This window comes from Cherax quadricarinatus, chromosome 54 (genome assembly GCF_038502225.1).
Source record: "Cherax quadricarinatus isolate ZL_2023a chromosome 54, ASM3850222v1, whole genome shotgun sequence".
In the NCBI taxonomy this organism is placed as follows: Eukaryota; Metazoa; Arthropoda; class Malacostraca; order Decapoda; family Parastacidae; genus Cherax; species Cherax quadricarinatus.
The window spans coordinates 19,313,099-19,331,551 of record NC_091345.1 but is presented as its reverse complement, the minus strand read 5'-3'; the positions used below and the strand labels follow the sequence as shown (position 1 = coordinate 19,331,551).

Genomic DNA, 18,453 nt, shown 5'->3' with positions numbered 1-18,453 from the left:
TAAGTAGGGGCCCAATACTGGACGTTGTTCTCGATTTTGATTTGGCATAGAAGAAATACTTTGGGTTTCTTTCGATTTCATTTATGGCTTTTAGTTCTTCCCGCGATTCCTGACTCCTAAAGGATTCTTTTAGCTTAAGTTCGATGCTTGCTATTTCTCTGACCAGTGTCTCCCTACGCATTTCAGATATATTGACCTCTTTTAGCCGCTCTGTTATTCTTTTTCCGTCGCCTGTAAAGGGAGCGCCTGTCTCTTTCTATTTTACATCTACTCCTCCTTTTTCTTAGAGGAATAAGCCTTGTGCATACATCGAGTGCCCCAGAGTTAATCTGTTCTAGGCATAAGTTGGGGTCTGTGTTGCTTAGTGTATCTTCCCAGCTTATATCGGTTAGGACTTGGTTTACTTGGTCCCACTTTTTTTTTTTTTTTTTTTGTTATTGAAGTTTAATTTGGTGAATGCTCCCTCGTGACTAGTCTCATTATGTCGGTCTGGGGCTCCACGCATACATGTCTGAACCTCAATTATGTTGTGATCTGAGTATATTGTTTTTGATATGGTGACATTTCTTATCAGATCATCATTGTTAGTGAAGATGAGGTCTAGTGTATTCTCCAGTCTAGTTTACCTGGAGTTTACCTGGAGAGAGTTCCGGGGGTCAACGCCCCCGCGGCCCGGTCTGTGACCAGGCCTCCTGGTGTATCAGAGCCTGATCTACCAGGCTGTTGCTGCTGGCTGCACGCAAACCAACGTACGAGCCACAGCCCGGCTGATCCGGAACTGACTTTAGGTGCTTGTCCAGTGCCAGCTTGAAGACTGCCAGGGGTCTGTTGGTAATCCCCCTTATGTGTGCTGGGAGGCAGTTGAACAGTCTCGGGCCCCTGACACTTATTGTATGGTCTCTTAACGTGCTAGTGACACCCCTGCTTTTCATTGGGGGGATGGTGCATCGTCTGCCAAGTCTTTTGCTTTCGTAGTGAGTGATTTTCGTGTGCAAGTTCGGTACTAGTCCCTCTAGGATTTTCCAGGTGTATATAATCATGTATCTCTCCCTCCTGCGTTCCAGGAAATACAGGTTTAGGAACCTCAAGCGCTCCCAATAATTGAGGTGTTTTATCTCCGTTATGCGCACCGTGAAAGTTCTCTGTACATTTTCTAGGTCGGCAATTTCACCTGCCTTGAAAGGTGCTGTTAGTGTGCAGCAATATTCCAGCCTAGATAGAACAAGTGACCTGAAGAGTGTCATCATAGTAGGCTCTATTATTTGCTGGATTAAATTGAATTTTGTGCAGAGATTTAAAAGCTCGTGTGAGTGTGAGTTTTCATCAGAGTTGCCTCCTGGTGTTATTACTGCAACAATATTATTTGCTATATTCCTCCATTTTAGGTGCCTTAAGTTGAAATCCCCCAGGAGCAAGATGTTGGGTGCAGGAGCTGGAAGATATAGATATAGTAGTGTACTTATTTGTACCAATCAAATTATGAAATGTAAACACACATTGTAACCTTTGCAAAGAAATAAGCTTATTTTTGTAGTCTGCAGGCTCAGAGCCTTCCAGTGAATATAATTATATATGTGGAAAATAATGTATTTTCCAGAAAAAATACAGTGTATATTTTATGTAAATTAGTGTAACATACTGTATTTAATAAAAATTTGTCATAAAAAATGGGAAGCCTGTGCCTGCGCAGAAGAGACTCGCCATTGTTGTTTGAATTGGACACAAACGTTAGTGAATAATGGGAAGAATTTTTCGTGCTCTAGAGGTAAAAATTGGGCTGACACCTCTCAAATAGGAGGCGAAATTGTTGGATGTGCATTCCTGAATAATTTGAGATATCAGGCGAAAGGACAAGACTCTAATTAGACGGAAACAGGATATTACTCCAGCTAAGTGTCTTATTTTATGTTAGATTCTGGCCAGTTTCTTCATAAATTTTAGACAGGAGTTAGATATTTTTATTATTATTATTAAAGATTCGCCGGTATTCTCCCGGCCCGGGCCTTTTCCAAGTGGTGGCCCGGCCTTGGCTCCCTCTAGGGAGTGTCTGAGACCTAAGTCTCCCATGGGAGGAGGCACAAGTACCTCCTCATCTTTGGGACCAACTGTCCCCAGGCCTAGCCACAAGCTAGGCCTCTCTGGTCTGTCATCCCCGCCACAAGGGGGCTAATGGGAATGACAGTCCAGTGAGCTGTAAGCTCAGGCTCAGGCACCTACCCTACCCTAGAAGGGTTAGGCATGGTGTCGATGTGAGTTAGATATGATACAACTTAATCTCCAGTCAAATTGGTGAGTGATTTTAAGATATTCTCCTTCTGTTATGTAAATTTGTATATATATAATCCTTTATTAATTTAATATACAGTCCACAAATTACATATTTACCAGAATTCCTGGTGATACATATTTCATTTGTAATTAATAGGTCTAGAGCAACTTGTGGATATGACAGTTGTAGGTATCGAAGGGGGACATTTTTGTGACCTAGGTGTCCCAAATTCTTACTTGTCAATGTAACTTTGATAAATAATAATTATCTTTGTTATCATTTACTGTTATGTACATAATGAGTTACATTCAGATAAATGCAATTTTCCACAATATATATAAACAGCTACAGCGAGGATCCCGAGTTTTCCCTTAAGTACGTTTACGTATTCTCTTCTCTGGAATTAAATTTTGTTTACCCTCACTCCACAGATACAGTTAAAGGAACTTTATACAGACAAATATAATGGCAAACTAAAATTCTATTTTGACAAAAGAATACAGACCAAGTGGACAAAGAATTTATAGATTTTCTCAATACAATATGACACTTTATAAACAAAGTAAATGCTAAGACATCCTGAAACCTCAGCCATCATTTAAATACTACCATATTACAATACTTTTCATGCAAAATTAACATAGCTCACATTCGTATCTTACTGAAATTCAACATAGTGCCTGAGATGAAATGGGAAGGAATTAGGCTTAAAGGGAAGGACAAGTAAAGTTTCTTGGGCCAAGAGCTCCTCGCCAGCATCCAGGATCCTCCTTTGGGGGTAAACAATAATTTAAAATTATATGAAATATTGTACTTTTCAAGGGGGGTCTTGATGCTTGTTGAAGGTTCTTGATCTAAGGAATGGGTGTAACCCTTGATTCAAACTTCATTACTCTTGTTTTAGCTCATCCTCGTGATTGTAATAAAATATAAAAAATCAACAAAGCCAACTTTAACTTGGAAAAATAAACTTAATCTTAATAGTTCACACAACTACTGTAATTCTCAAAGCTTTCCCTTGTAATACATCACAACTTGTATTGCTACGCTTGTCTAATTTCTTCCTTAAGTCATAGCCCTCAAGGGAAGTTCCTTGACGCTGGTGAGGAGCTCCTGATCTAGGGAATTGGATCTATGCTCCAGTTTCCTGAATTGAGCCTGAATACCTTCCATCCCTCCCCCCCACAGGCGATGTATAATCCCTGCGGGTTTAGCGCTCCCCATAACAGTGATCCTTTATTCATAAATCTAAAGTTTATTTTAATATCTAACGAGCTATCAAGCAAATATAAAATCATCCCTTCACAATATTAAGAATATTGACCATTTATTGTGCTGACAGATGAGCAGCGGGTGTGTTACAAGTGCAGAACCAAGGAGAGGTGTCTGGGGTCTAGCAAAGTCCTCCTTGGAGAAGTGTAGCCCAGATGTTTTGGACGCACGTGCCATAGGTTCAACTCCACCCATTGTGATAAATATGTATACAAGAGCCTAGAAATCATCATGGTTAAATAAATACATGTCGTAGCTTCGATACTGACCATCTTAAACTTTTAGGACGTCTACGTCGTTTTTCGACCTTCACTCGAAAGTTTTTGGGTTCTTCATCAATTTTAAGTGACTCCTGAGTACTCCCACTTTGCTTCATAGGATAACAATCCCACAAGTTGAGTTTTGGGATTTTCCGAGGTTGCTTTTTTCGTTCTGGTACGACGAAATTTCCAAGGCGAGTTTCCCGGCCATAGATGTAGTTAGTTTCCCTAATGATACGGTACTCATCCACACCGCCATATTGCATCGATGACACATATGAGAGTTTCTTCTTGCATCTTGACCAGTGTCTTCCTAACATCTCTGGACATGAAGATAGGTACCCACACCAGGGACAACGACACTCCAAGTCTGAAATATCCAAAAATATTAAATTTCAGTATTTTTTTTTTCTGTCCTTATGATTACTTCCCATTCCTGACTGATGTTGTAGTGGCCAGGCTTAGGCTTGGTTACAAGTACTTTTGGCAGTTTGGGAGACACAGATGATGATCAAAATGCAAATGATGTGGTCAGGCATATGAACACTATGTGCTTAATTGTCCACTTATTGAGGAATACAGATAGACAATATAATAACCTATGTGACATGTCAAGATATCTTATTAATGAAAATAAGATACCAGATATTCTAAGCAAATTTCCTAAATTTGCTTGTAACAGATAAGTGAACTATAGATATGTAGATATAAATCCATATGTATTCCTGTTAACCCTTTGGGACCTAGTTCCTGGGCCTTTTGTGTATCCATATGCTCTCGCGCTACCGTCCACAGGATGGACATGACCTGCACAATAAACTAGCCACTTCGGTGGCAAAATCTAATCATTCACTTCTCGGCGTATGTATACAGATATCCACTTCTCGGTGTACACAGTGAAATATCCACTTCTCAGTGTATATACAGAAGGATATCCGTTTCTGTATATATACACTGAGATAATCCACTTCTCACTATATAGAGATATTCACTTTTGTGTATATACACATATCCACTTCTTAGTGTATATATAGATATCCACTTCTCAGTGTATATACACAGAGATAATAACCATATCTGGGAGTATATACAATCCTCACAGGTAATAATAATAATAAAAAAATATCTTTATTTACTAAATGTACAAGGTATACAGACCATAGCTGACATCAGTGACATACTACTATATAGAAAGTCCCTTGTTATGGTGAGCATTTCCCGCAAATTAGGTCAATTTTGTCCCAGGATGCGACCCACACCAGTCCGTTAACACCCAGGTACCTATTATACTGATGGATGATTATTATTATAATCAAGGGGGAAGCGCTAAACCCGGAGGATTATACAGCGCCTGGGGAGGATGTGGAAGGCATTCAGGCTTAATTCGGGGAACTGGAGCACAGATCCAATTCCCTAAATCAAGAGTCCCTCACCAACATCAAGGTTACTGATGGATGAACATAGACAACCAGTGTAAGGAAATACGTCCTATGTATTACCATCACTAATCAAATAAAAACGACCATATCCTTACCCCTCACTTCTTCTTCACTACGATGTCTCTCCTTCACCCATTTTGACGCATCCATATTATAAAAGAGATTTAAATATACGTAAAATATAGGAGAAGTAAGGAGAGCGTCGAGGCTGACCTCCACCTTCTTCCTTCACTCAACATTTGTGACGGAAAAAATTATGCATTTTTGTGTTTTATTGAAAAAAATATTTATTGTTGCAGGTATTTTCAGAAACTTTTGTCTTAATTATATTTAAGAAGCTCGTAATGGGTGATAAAGAACTAAAATTTTAATAAGGCATATTTTGATTTTTTTGTCTTATCGTGAAATGTAGTTTTATTTATTTATTTATTTATTTATTTATTTATTTATTTATTTATTTATTTATTTGAACATGATACAGAGACGTGCAAAGGAATACAGTTATTAGAGTGTTATTAAAGTTAAATTTTTCATTCTGAATTAAACTTTATTAATAATTTATGATGTATATCAAAATAAACATATTTTAGTCAGTAAACTATTATTCCTATTTTCAGTATAAATGAGGAATAGCGATATAAAATATACCAGATAACGGGAATCGACCTTCTAGAAAATTCAACTATCCTAGTACCACTATTTCTCTTTATTAAGGAAAACCTCGTTGCTGTGAAGGGCTTTTGATTCAAGGAACTGGAGCTATCCTTTCCTTCCTGGCGTAATAACCCGATTACTTCCCATTTCCCAGGCGTTCTATGACCCTTACGGGTTTAGAACTTCCCCAAGAATATAATGATTTTAATAGACTAGTCTGATATCTAAGTAGATTAATGTTGCTTTTCTGTGATACCCTGACTTTGCTAGCTGTAAATAAAGCATTACCACATGTGTGCATGTGTGTGTGTGTGTGTGTGTGTGTGTGTGTGTGTGTGTGTGTGTGTGTGTGTGTGTGTGTGAGTATGAGTGTGTGTGTGTATGAGTGTGAGTGTGTGTATGAGTGTGTGTGAGTATGAGTGTGTGTGCGTGTGTGTATGAGTTTGTGTGTGTGTGTGTGTGTGTGTGTTTATGTGTGTGTGTGTATGAATTTGTATGTGTGTGTGTGTGTGTGTGTGTGTGTGTGAGAGAGAGAGAGACTCAGCAATCAACATTTGCACCAATAACTCACTACAGTTGTGACCGGGTGTGGAAGTGTGAATTGCTCATTACTCTAAAATTTGTTCATGATTGCAGCCATGTATAAACGTAAGTAACCATTCTTACAGTATTCATTACCTTTGTAACTTGTGAGTTCATTACCTTTGTTTACCTTTGTAAATTGTGAGTTCCAGTGGTGAGGGCTCTTGATCCAAGGAAATGGACTTATTCTTCCCTTCCATTTATCAAGTTAATTGCCTGCCATTCCTCAGGCGCTGTGACCCCTACTTGTTTAGCTCTTCCACTGGTTAAAATAAAACATTAATATTCAGCTAGTTAAATATATTCTGTGAAACCTCAAAACCATGTTAGGCTCCACAGGAGCTCACTGACACACATGTTAGGATAGCTGTGGACTTGGGCCCTCGCTAAGATAGCTGTGGAATTAGGTCCACGCTCGGACAGCCGTAGATTTGGGTCCACGCTCGAACACCTGTGGTCTTGGGTCCACGATCGGACAGCTGTGGACTTGGGTCCACGCTCGGAAACCTGTGGACTTGGGTCCACGCTCGGACAGCTGTGGATTTGGGTCCACGCTCGGACAGCTGTGGACTTCTGTCCACGACCGAACAGCTATGGACTTGCGCCCTTGCTAGGATAGCTTTGAACTTGCGCCCTCGCTAGAATAGCTTTGGACTTGCGCCCTCGCTAGGATAGCTTTGGACTTGCGCCCTCGCTAGGATGGCTTTGGACTTGTGCCCTCGCTAGGAATGCTGTGGACTTAGGTCCACGCTCGGACAGCCGTGGATTTGGGTCCACGCTCGGACAGCTGTGGACTTGGGTCCACGCTCGGACAGCTGTGGACTTGGGTCCACGCTCGAACAGTTGGAGGGTGGACCCTAGTCCACAGGTTTTGGAGGGTGGATCCTAATCCACTGGTGTTGGAGGATGGACCTTAGTCCACTGGTGTTGGAGGGTGGATCATAGTCCACTGGTGTTGCAGGGTGGATACTAGTCCATTTTTTTTGGAGGGTGGATCCTAGTCCCCTTATGTTGGAGGGTGGACCCTAGTCCACAGGTTTTGGAGGGTGCATCATAGTCCACTGGTGTTGGAGGGTGGACCTTAGTCCACTGGTGTTGGAGGGTGGACCCTAGTCCACTGGTGTTGGAGGGTGCATCCTAGTCCACTGATGTTGGAGGGTGGACCCTAGTCCACTTATTTTGGTGGATGGACCCTAGTCTACAGGTGTTGGAGGGTGGGCCCTAGTCCACTGGTGTTGGAGGATGGACCCTAGTCCACTGGTTTTGGGGAGTTTATCCTAGTTCCCTTGTGGAGAATGGACCCTAGTCCACTGGTTATGGAGGGTAGATCATAGTCCACTGGTGTTGAAGTGTGGATCCTAGTCCACTGATGTAGGGTGGACCCTAGTCCACTGGTATTGGAGGGTGGAACCTAGTCCACTGGGGTTGGAGGGTGGATCCTAGTCCACTTGTTTTGGAGGATGGATCCTAGTCCACTGGTGTTGGAGGGTGGACCCTAGTCCCCTTATGTTGGAGGGTGGACCCTAGTCCACAGATTTTGGAGGGTGGATCCTAGTCCATTGCTGTTGGAGGGTGGACCCTTGTCCACTGGTGTTGGAGGGTGGGTCCGAGTCCACTGGTGTTGGAGGGTGGATCCTAGTCAACTGGTGTTGAAGTGTAAGCACTAACAGGAATCAGTGGAGACTGAATACTGCCGTGTTCTGTTATTTACCTAAGAATGGGCCTAGTGTTAGCCATAAACCTTGAGTCCACTGTGTTGGAGTGTGACCACTTTTAGCTCCCTTGAGCTTTCTCAGAGTGAACACTGCTCAGCTCACTTGAGCTTTCTCAGAGTGAACGCCGCTCAGCTCACTTGAGCTTTCTGAGTGAACATCGCTCAGCTCACTTGAGCTTTCTCAGAGTGAACACCGCTCGGCTCCCTTGAGCTTTCTCAGTGAACACCGCTGAGCTCACTTGAGCTTTCTCAGTGAACACTGCTCAGCTCCCTTGAGCTTTCTCAGAGTGAATACCGCTCAGCTCCCTTGAGCTTTCTCAGAGTGAACACTGCTCAGCTCCCTTGAGCTTTCTCAGAGTGAACACCGCTCAGCTCCCTTGAGCTTTTTCAAAGTGAACACCGCTCGGCTCCCTCGAGCTTTTTCAGAGTGAACACTGCTCAACTTCCTTGAGCTTTTTAAAGAGGGAATACCACTCCTATCATTCAGTCTAGAGACTAAATGCCATGGACTTTGTCCGTACTCTATATATATGGGACTTTGCGATATTACTGAACTGTTCAGTAATATTGCACTGTGTCCCTTATATATATTTCCATTTATACATGGAACTGTCTGTAATGTTACTGGACTGTGTGCAGTAATGTTGCTTTGTGTCCCATATATCACTGCAATCCTTCCCAGCATTTATGCTTCATAGTTTTTCGTTGTATCGACGTTGCCTAAACATCATAATTGGTAATGTCCAAATTGTGATGTTGATGCAACATTGTTAGAGCGTAAGTTATGTGGTGTTTGCTGGGGTTCCCAACCTTATCCTTCCCCCACCCAACTCTCTCTCGCGCCGCTCCCTACGAGAGCTGGCCTGCCGCACATCACCTTCAGCCTCTTGTCCTGGCAGTTGGTGAGCGATTTCTGGTGGTAGCCTAGCTGCCACTGGTTATCAGCCAAAGTAATCTTCGGTGCATGGTTTAGGGTTCCATGTAACAAAGGTTCTCTATGAGAACCTTTGGACGAGTAACCGTGGTCCGGCTCGAAGATCGCAGACTTCATCGTGGTAAGCCGGTGTAACTTGGAGCTGCATTTATCTCTTAAAATATGGTGAATTAGGAACATGTACAACATCTGGGTATCTTTATTTGTAGATGTTTCGCCAGCCAGTGGCTTTGTCAGTACAATACAAGGCCATAATGTGAAGAATGTATAAATATATGCAAAAGATGAGATAATCAGCCCCTCAACCTTGGAGTTGAAGATCACCGTAGTCTTCAAGACTACGGTGCTGTTCATTACAAGGCTGAGGGACTGATTACCTCTTTGTAAACGTTTTTGCACTCTTCCTTGTACTGATAAAGCCACTGGTTGGCGAAACGTCTATTAATATGGCCAGATGTTGCACATGTCTTAATTCATCTTGAAGATATTGTATACCATTCATATACATCTGTTAAAAGCAGTAACCGTATCTTGAATATACTTTTTATTTGTTGCCTGATAAATGCCACTTCAAGGCTAACATGCGATCATTTCTTTCTGAAAAAAAAAACACTGAAATAAAACCTCAGAATCTTAGTGATCGTTTTATTAACCTGGATAAACTGATGGGCTTAAATAAAACTGTATACATAGCTTTCACTTGGCTGGTCAGCACCAGCGAGTTTGCTCTCCAGGACTAGCAACAACTCTTGCATGCCGGGGGATAGTAAGAGCTCTTGATTCAAGGAATTGACGGCGCAGTGTGACCCTTATATGTTTAGCGCTTAATGCTCCTTGTAAGAGTTTAACCTACCCTTGTGCTGTATAGTCCCTACGGATTTAGCGCTCCCCATGATTGTAATTCCCCGTGGACATTATTCCTAAAGCGCTCTTTGACCCCTATGGGTTTAGCGTTTCAAAAAAAATAAGATACAAATTACCTTAGAAGTGTCTTGCAAATAAGGGGCTCTTGATCCACGGCATTAGAGATGCTCCCTCTAGGATCGAATCCCCTCAAGGGAGGTACCTTGATGCTAGTGAGGGGCTCTTGATCTAAAGAATTGGATCTGTGCAGGAGTTCCCCGAATTAAGCCTAAATATCTTCAATCCCCCACAGGCGCTGTATAAACCTACGGGTTTAGCGCTCCCCATGATTATGATAGCCTGTGGAATAAGCATTAGATTGGGTTTCGTGTGGAGATGTATTGTTCAGTGACTCACGAAATCGTAACACGACTGCAAACTACGGAACAGATGAGGTTTGAACTCGTGGCGAATGAGCAGTAAAACTCCTGTGGTGTGTAAATACACCTAATTTGATTAATCGTATTGTAGCCAGTTGGCCCAGTGTCTTGCGCACTGGCCTGGAGTTGTACGACCCGTTTTACCTGGAGTTTACCTGGAGAGAGTTCCGGGGGTCAACGCCCCGCGGCCCGGTCTGTGACCAGGCCTCCTGGTGGATCAGAGCCTGATCAACCAGGCTGTTGCTGCTGGCTGCACGCAAACCAACGTACGAGCCACAGCCCGGCTGGTCAGGAACCGACTTTAGGTGCTTGTCCAGTGCCAGCTTGAAGACTGCCAGGGGTCTGTTGGTAATCCCCCTTATGTATGCTGGGAGGCAGTTGAACAGTCTCGGGCCCCTGACACTTATTGTATGGTCTCTTAACGTGCTAGTGACACCCCTGCTTTTCATTGGGGGGATGTTGCATCGTCTGCCAAGTCTTTTGCTTTCGTAGTGAGTGATTTTCGTGTGCAAGTTCGGTACTAGTCCCTCAAGGATTTTCCAGGTGTATATAATCATGTATCTCTCCCGCCTGCATTCCAGGGAATGCAGTTTTAGGAACCTCAAGCGCTCCCAGTAATTGAGGTGTTTTATCTCCATTATGCGCGCCGTGAAGGTTCTCTGTACATTTTCTAGGTCAGCAATTTCACCTGCCTTGAAAGGTGCTGTTAGTGTGCAGCAATATTCCAGCCTAGATAGAACAAGTGACCTGAAGAGTGTCATCATGGGCTTGGCCTCCCTAGTTTTGAAGGTTCTCATTATCCATCCTGTCATTTTTCTAGCAGATGCGATTGATACAATGTTATGGTCCTTGAAGGTGAGATCCTCCGACATGATCACTCCCAGGTCTTTGACGTTGGTGTTTCGCTCTATTTTGTGGCCAGAATTTGTTTTGTACTTTGATGAAGATTTAATTTCCTCGTGTTTACCATATCTGAGTAATTGAAATTTCTCATCGTTGAACTTCATACTGTTTTCTGCAGCCCACTGAAAGATTCGGTTGATGTCCGCCTGGAGCCTTGCAGTGTCTGCAATGGAAGACACTGTCATGCAGATTCGGGTGTCATACGCAAAGGAAGACACGGTGCTGTGGCTGACATCCTTGTCTATGTCGGATATGAGGATGAGGAACAAGATGGGAGCGAGTACTGTGCCTTGTGGAACAGAGCTTTTCACCGTAGCTGCCTCGGACTTTACTCTGTTGACGACTACTCTCTGTGTTCTGTTAGTGAGGAAATTATAGATCCATCGACCGACTTTTCCTGTTATTCCTTTAGCACGCATTTTGTGCGCTGTTACGCCATGGTCACACTTGTCGAAGGCTTTTGCAAAGTCTGTATATATTACATCTGCATTCTTTTTATCTTCTAGTGCATTTAGGACCTTGTCGTAGTGATCCAATAGTTGAGACAGACAGGAGCGACCTGTTCTAAACCCATGTTGCCCTGGGTTGTGTAACTGATGGGTTTCTAGATGGGTGGTGATCTTGCTTCTTAGGACCCTTTCAAAGATTTTTATGATATGGGATGTTAGTGCTATCGGTCTGTAGTTCTTTGCTGTTGCTTTACTGCCCCCTTTGTGGAGTGGGGCTATGTCTGTTGTTTTTAGTAACTGTGGGACGACCCCCGTGTCCATGCTCCCTCTCCATAGGATGGAAAAGGCTCGTGATAGGGGCTTCTTGCAGTTGCCCTGGGGCAGAGTGCATGGGCATGTCATTTATCGCCTGTTCGAAGTCATTTGGCGTCAGGATAACATCGGATAGGCTTGTGTTAATCAAATTTTGTGGCTCTCTCATAAAAAATTAATTTTGATCTTCGACTCTCAGTCTGGTTAGCGGCTTGCTAAAAACTGAGTCATATTGGTACTTGAGTAGCTCACTCATTTCCTTGCTGTCATCTGTGTAGGACCCATCTTGTTTAAGTAGGGGCCCAATACTGGACGTTGTTCTCGACTTTGATTTGGCATAGGAGAAGAAATACTTTGGGTTTCTTTCGATTTCATTTATGGCTTTTAGTTCTTCCCGCGATTCCTGACTCCTATAAGATTCCTTTAGCTTGAGTTCGATGCTTGCTATTTCTCTGACCAGTGTCTCCCTACGCATTTCAGATATATTGACCTCTTTTAGCCGCTCTGTTATTCTTTTCCGTCGCCTGTAAAGGGAGCGCCTGTCTCTTTCTATTTTACATCTACTCCTTTTTCTTAGAGGAATAAGCCTTGTGCATACATCGAGTGCCACCAAGATAATCTGTTCTAGGCATAAGTTGGGATCTGTGTTGCTTAGTGTATCTTCCCAGCTTATATCGGTTAGGACTTGGTTTACTTGGTCCCACTTTGTTTTTGTTATTGAAGTTTAATTTGGTGAATGCTCCCTCGTGACTAGTCTCATTATGAGAGTAAGACACATGTGCAACATCTGGGTATCTTTATTGTAGACGTTTCGCCATCCAGTGGCTTTATCAATACAAATTCCAGGACATAACTTGAAGACAGTAGAACTATGTACGGAAGATGAGGTAATCAGTCCCTCAACCTAGGAGTAGGTGCGAACAGCACCATAGTCGTGGAGATTCTGAAGCACTTCTTCGCTTCTAATGACCAGAGCTTTGGTAAGATGGGGAAGGAAGAAGGATGGGTAAGGATGGAAATATTGGAAGAGGGTTGGAGGGGGGGGAGAGGTAGGATATAAAAGGTAAGTGGCCCAACCACTTTGGTGTAATTTAAAAAGTGTATTTGAACTGAGAAGATTATTTTTTAAGAGGTATAATACTAACCCATCAGAGTCACATAAATATAATATGTATATAAGTACATGACTCTGAATTGGTTGTAATTATACAAGTTGCAATTGCTTTTTTTTTTTTTTTTTTTTTTTTTTTTTTTTTTTTTTCGCGATTGCACAACGGATATTCATACGACAGGAAAGGCAATATTTTCTGGCCAGTTTATGAGCTCGTGACAATAGCTTCTTAATGGTGGTGTCCAACAATAGTCAATAGCATAGTTTTACATTAGAAAGTTATTTAAGATGTCTCCCTAATTGGGGGCGATGGTTTTTTCAGTATACATAGAAGGGTTCTGGTAGTATCCAATCTTCTTCGTCAGGTAAGTTGCTCAAAATCATGGGTCGAGGGTAATCATCTTTATGAATAAAACGACGAACCCTCTGTGGGAGAGTCATTCTTTGAGTCCTGTGAGGTGGAGTATTAATGGTGTAATCGGTGGTATTTATCACTTGTATAGGATGTTCTCTATCTGGCATGTATAGTTCTTGCATTGTATAAAGTTGTTTCTTTTTTAGGGTGTCAAGGCGTACATTTATGGCAGTGATATCTTGTTGTGTATGTAAATCTGCCATTTTAACTCTGTCTCTCCTCCTGGTATTGGTAATAAATCGAAGAGCTCTATTCTGGACCCTTTGTAACCGTAGCATGTTGGTCTTTGTTGTTAATGATATTGGGACACAAGGGTATTCAAGTATAGGTCTTATTATCATTTTATACAGATGTTTTTTGACATGTTGAGGGGCTTGATTGAATCGAAAGAGTCTGCTAAGACCGGCTTTGGCTGTGTTGATCTTTTTAGTTACATGAGATGTTGAGTGGAGCAGCCTGTCTATTTCATATCCCAAGATCTTGTTAGGGTTTCTAATGGCTACAGGTGTACCTCTGATGGAGATACCCCCTTTATCTTCAATGGTTGATGCAAAACATCCTATCGTGCTAACAAGGACCTTGTCAGGATTAGTCGTAATTCTCCATTTCTTCTCCCAATTAGATGTTCGACGAAGTTCAATATTCATTTTTTCTATGACTCTCTCATACTTGTATTTTCCTGTTACTGGAGTTGATGAGACGACATGAATAACATCATCTGCAAACTGTGTCACAATTGTGTCATTAAACTCTGGTTGAGGAAGGTCATTCACATAAATGTTAAACAGAAGTGGACTGAGACAAGAACCTTGTGGGACACCAGCCGTCGGTATAAAAGGTTCTGTCGACTTGCCATGAAAGGTGGGAATGATTTTTCTTTGAGTTAAGAAATTATAAATTACTCTGAGAAAAGTCCAGTTATGGTCTGGTAGGTCAATGAGTTTGTATATAAGGCCATCATGCCATAAGCTATCAAAAGCTTTATGAACATCTCTGGTGGCAATTAAGGCAAGATTGCCCTGCTGTTTTAGACTTGCTACAGTGTCAAAAATAACATTTATTGCATGATTGGTACCTCTATGTGTTCTAAAGCCAAATTGTTTTTCAGTAAACAAGTGATTAAACTCTATATAGTAATTCAATCTGTTGGAAATGACTTTCTCAAGAACTTTTCCAGTGACTTCAAGTAAAGATATAGGTCTATAGTTCCCAGGTTGGTGGATGTCTTTATTGGGCTTAGCAAGAAAGATCATTCTAGCAGTCTTAAAAACAACTGGAAAATGTCCTGAGGCCAAGATGGCATTAAAGATATTTACCAAGGACTGTTTGCAATTTCTAGGTAGGTACTTTATTTGTTTCATTGTTATTCCAGAGAGGCCAGGGGCTCTATTTCTCATTCTTCCAATAACCTGACTTATCTCTAATAATGTAATAGGTCTAGTAAGCGGGTGGGTATCTTCAAGAGTTGAAGTATCGATGGTAGGTAGTGGTTGTAGATCATCGAAGTTTTCATCTCTCCATTCATTTACTAACTGATAATGATTATTATTAAATTGACGACTATTATTGTGAGAGAATTTTCTCCCATACATCACCCATCAAATTAGCCTGGTCCTGTGGATCGTCAAGTTTAATTTCAACATCTTCATCATCCTCATCAGTGAAGGTATGAACTAGGTAGTTAGGAGCCTTGTGCTTTGCCCCTAAAAGTTGTCGGATCTTACTCCAAAATTTTGCTGGTTCACGTTTATATTGATTAGCTTGAAGAACTAGAAATTTCCATATGTCTCGTTTGTGTTGACTAATCATGTTAATTAATTCGTGCCTTAATCGGTGCAGTGTAGCTGCTGGTGGTTGTCGCGTTTGAAGATGCCTTCGACATTCTGCTTGATAATTTCTTAAAGTGTCTCTAATTTCCCTAGTAGGTTTATATTGTTGGTATATCTTCGTGGAAGCTAATTGGCAATTTGCATTGGTAGCTTCAATTATTCGATTGTGCAGGGACCTGATTGCATCATCAATTGCACTGGAAGGTAGATTTTCCAAAGACACAATTTCATCTTCACCCAGATATGCCCTGAAGGGGTCAAATCCTAGGGTGTTAAGATTGGGTTTAGGAGTTACAGGTATTCTAAATGGAGAAGTTTGTAGTTGTATTATAACAGGGATATGGTCAGATCCTACATTTCCACCAGGAGATATACGACAGTGAAAGATGTCACAGTCTCTGTTTGTCAGTACAATATCTGGTGTTCCTGGATGAGGTCCAATGTACGATTTGAAGAATGGGCCTTGAAATGACAAGTTTCTAGCTGTCATGATATTAAAGAGTTGTTTTCCTTTTAAGTCACCCAGTGGAATACCAGCTCCACAGTTAAAGAGGGCAGGGTGATGAGCATTAAAATCTCCAGCTAGTATTGTTGGAATATTTCTGCTTAATATCCTATGTAGAGGAATTGACTCTATATATGGCTGTCTCGGGGGAAAATATCCAGTTCCTATTACTAGTTGTCCATGCGACGTTGTTAGTTCTATTGCAAGAATGTTATCTTCATCCACATGAATATTTTTAAATGTATATCCTAATTTAACCAAGATGGCTACACCACTAAACTGTCCTCTCGATTTCTCAACAGTACAGTATCCACGTAATTTAATATGTTGATCAACTCTTGCAGCTGTCTCGTTCAAAAGTATAACATCGGGATTGTAGTTATGTAGTTCAACCTCAAGAAGGTAACGGTTATTGAAGAAATGTTGAACATTAAGTTGGAAAATTGTAATCCCCATTATTGCTTATTCTTCGCTCGTACACTGCGTTCTGAACGCCTGCAAGTAATGTTATGTGTTGTATCTGTACTATCCCTGCTGGACTCTTCAATAGGAGAAGGAAACTTTTGCGTGGAAGCTTGTGTATTAACAATGCCATCATCTTCATCTTCACTAGAGGCAGTAATATTAACAGACTCATTAGAATCAATAGAGTCGTTAGAGTCGTTAGAGTCATCATCATGAAACTGAGGTATGCTATACTCAGTTTCAGGAATCAGAGGCTCGTGAGAGTTAATGGGAGACTGTGTAGGCTCCAAGTGAATATTAGATAGGCAAGGTGAGTTACCTTGGGAAAGTTCCTGTTCAACAGGTTCAGCTACAATAGCGGGAGAGTAGGCACCACTTTCTGGGGCATTGTTATGTTCAGGTGTTGACTTTTCGGGTTGAGAAGAGTTGACAACCTGGGTTTGCGAGGAGGGCGATCCCTGGGCCAGGGATGACTTAGGCTTATTATTAGATGTAGAGTATGGTACATACTTCTTGTTATGAGAAGGCTGGGTCATAATGGCCTTCACATTTTCAGGGATAATGATGGGAGTGATCCCATTAGCCTTTAACATATCATTCAAAACACGAGAGCAGAGTTGAATATCACCACCAGCTGTGTCTTTGGCCACCAAGTACATTAGTTGTGCTCTCATTATATCCCCGTCTGTGGATACCTGAGACACATGAGATGCGACTGAACCTTGTTGTTGTGTCTGTTGTAAGTGAGGGTTAGATTGGGGCTCTCCAAGAGGGGCAGAATTCCAAACATTGGAACCATTGGTAGAGACCTGAGGAGTCCCACTTGATCCAGGCAGAGCTGGGAAGGAAGTTTGGGACATGGTTGGCGGTGCCTGAGGAGTGGTCTTCTTAGATGTGGATAGTTTCTTGGCGTCAAGAATTTTCTGCATTTCCTTTTTTCTTTCAGGACAAATAGCAGAAACAGCTGATGATTTCCATTACAGAGGACACATTTAGGTGAATTTTTATTGGTACAATCACGATAGGAATGTTGGCCAGAGCAAATGCTACAAATTTGCCCTTGTATACTGCATTTGTTGTTGTTATGACCAAAGGCATAACACTTGAAACATTGTGTCACACTGACAAAGCGTTCCATGGAAATTTGGTCAGATGTACATCTGGTATTGAAACATTTGAAGCCATTTTGACACACAAGTTTGGCCTCTTCAGGTGTCTCGAGTATTAATTTTAAAGTTACCTTATTGTTGTTGGGATTCGAGAATTTATGTGCTTCAACAGCCCTAAGGTCAGAATTCTCGGTATTAATGTTATCAACAATTTCATTAACATTGCTGTGTTTCATAAAACTGTTGATTCTGGCCACAAACACAGTCCTCTGAGCTTGATAGCTGTCAGGTACAACTGGGATAACACCAGAAGTCTTCAGTTTATCCAAGACATCATGCTTTAGGAGTTGGAGTAACTCTTCTTCAGAAGAGAGGAGAAGTACTACTCCAGTGTGGGTTTTAAAAACATCCACTGGAGCAACAGTTGAGTTAGAGCAAATACAATTGAGAATGTCTTTCATGGACATTTGATTTCCATCAATGCGTAATCTTACACGAATCCTCGCCATGATGCCTAGGAAGGAGCATGTGGCAGAGGAGTTGCTTAACAAAAAGGTATCTTTCCTTAATGTTAGCCTAACATCCTATTTCAGCTGACTTATGAAGGTCAGCTCCTAAGATAGCCTACCCTCGAGTAGTGAGGGGAAAGGGCCCAAGGCAAAGATCGGCTGGATTTTAAAAAACCACACGGGCTACCAGATGGTCAAAATGCCTTGTGTTAACTCGCCAAAGCGAAGTTGCCGAAAAATAAAAAGATAGGACAGTCAGAAGGATAGCAATGTATGTAGTGTGTTAAGTGTGTGGGCCAGTGTTGATGTATGGGTGGGGGGAGGATGGGGAAGGATGGGTGGATGGGGATGAGAGGGGTGAACAAGCAAGCAAGTCACCGCCTTACCCTCTTGATGGGATGGGGCTCGAAGTGACTGCAAGCAAGTCTCCTCTCAGCTC

At 41.9% G+C, this 18,453-nt stretch overlaps 1 protein-coding gene across 7 annotated transcripts in view; it reads right to left on the bottom strand.

Annotated features, from left to right (window-relative positions):
* Positions 1 to 2,453: 2,453 nt before the first annotated feature.
* The window catches only part of LOC128705881 (solute carrier organic anion transporter family member 74D), a 116,946-nt gene continuing 100,946 nt past the window's right edge, over positions 2,454 to 18,453 (bottom strand). For 2 of the 7 annotated variants that reach the window (XM_070096683.1, XM_070096681.1), the window contains exon 16: positions 2,458 to 4,171. In XM_070096683.1, the coding sequence (XP_069952784.1) occupies positions 3,777 to 4,171 (395 nt within the window). In that variant the 3' untranslated portion in view covers positions 2,458 to 3,776. Of the gene's footprint in view, positions 4,172 to 9,548; positions 9,722 to 18,453 lie in introns of those variants that run through there. The other 5 variants (XM_070096680.1, XM_070096682.1, XM_070096684.1 and 2 more) reach the window with 4 other exon arrangements.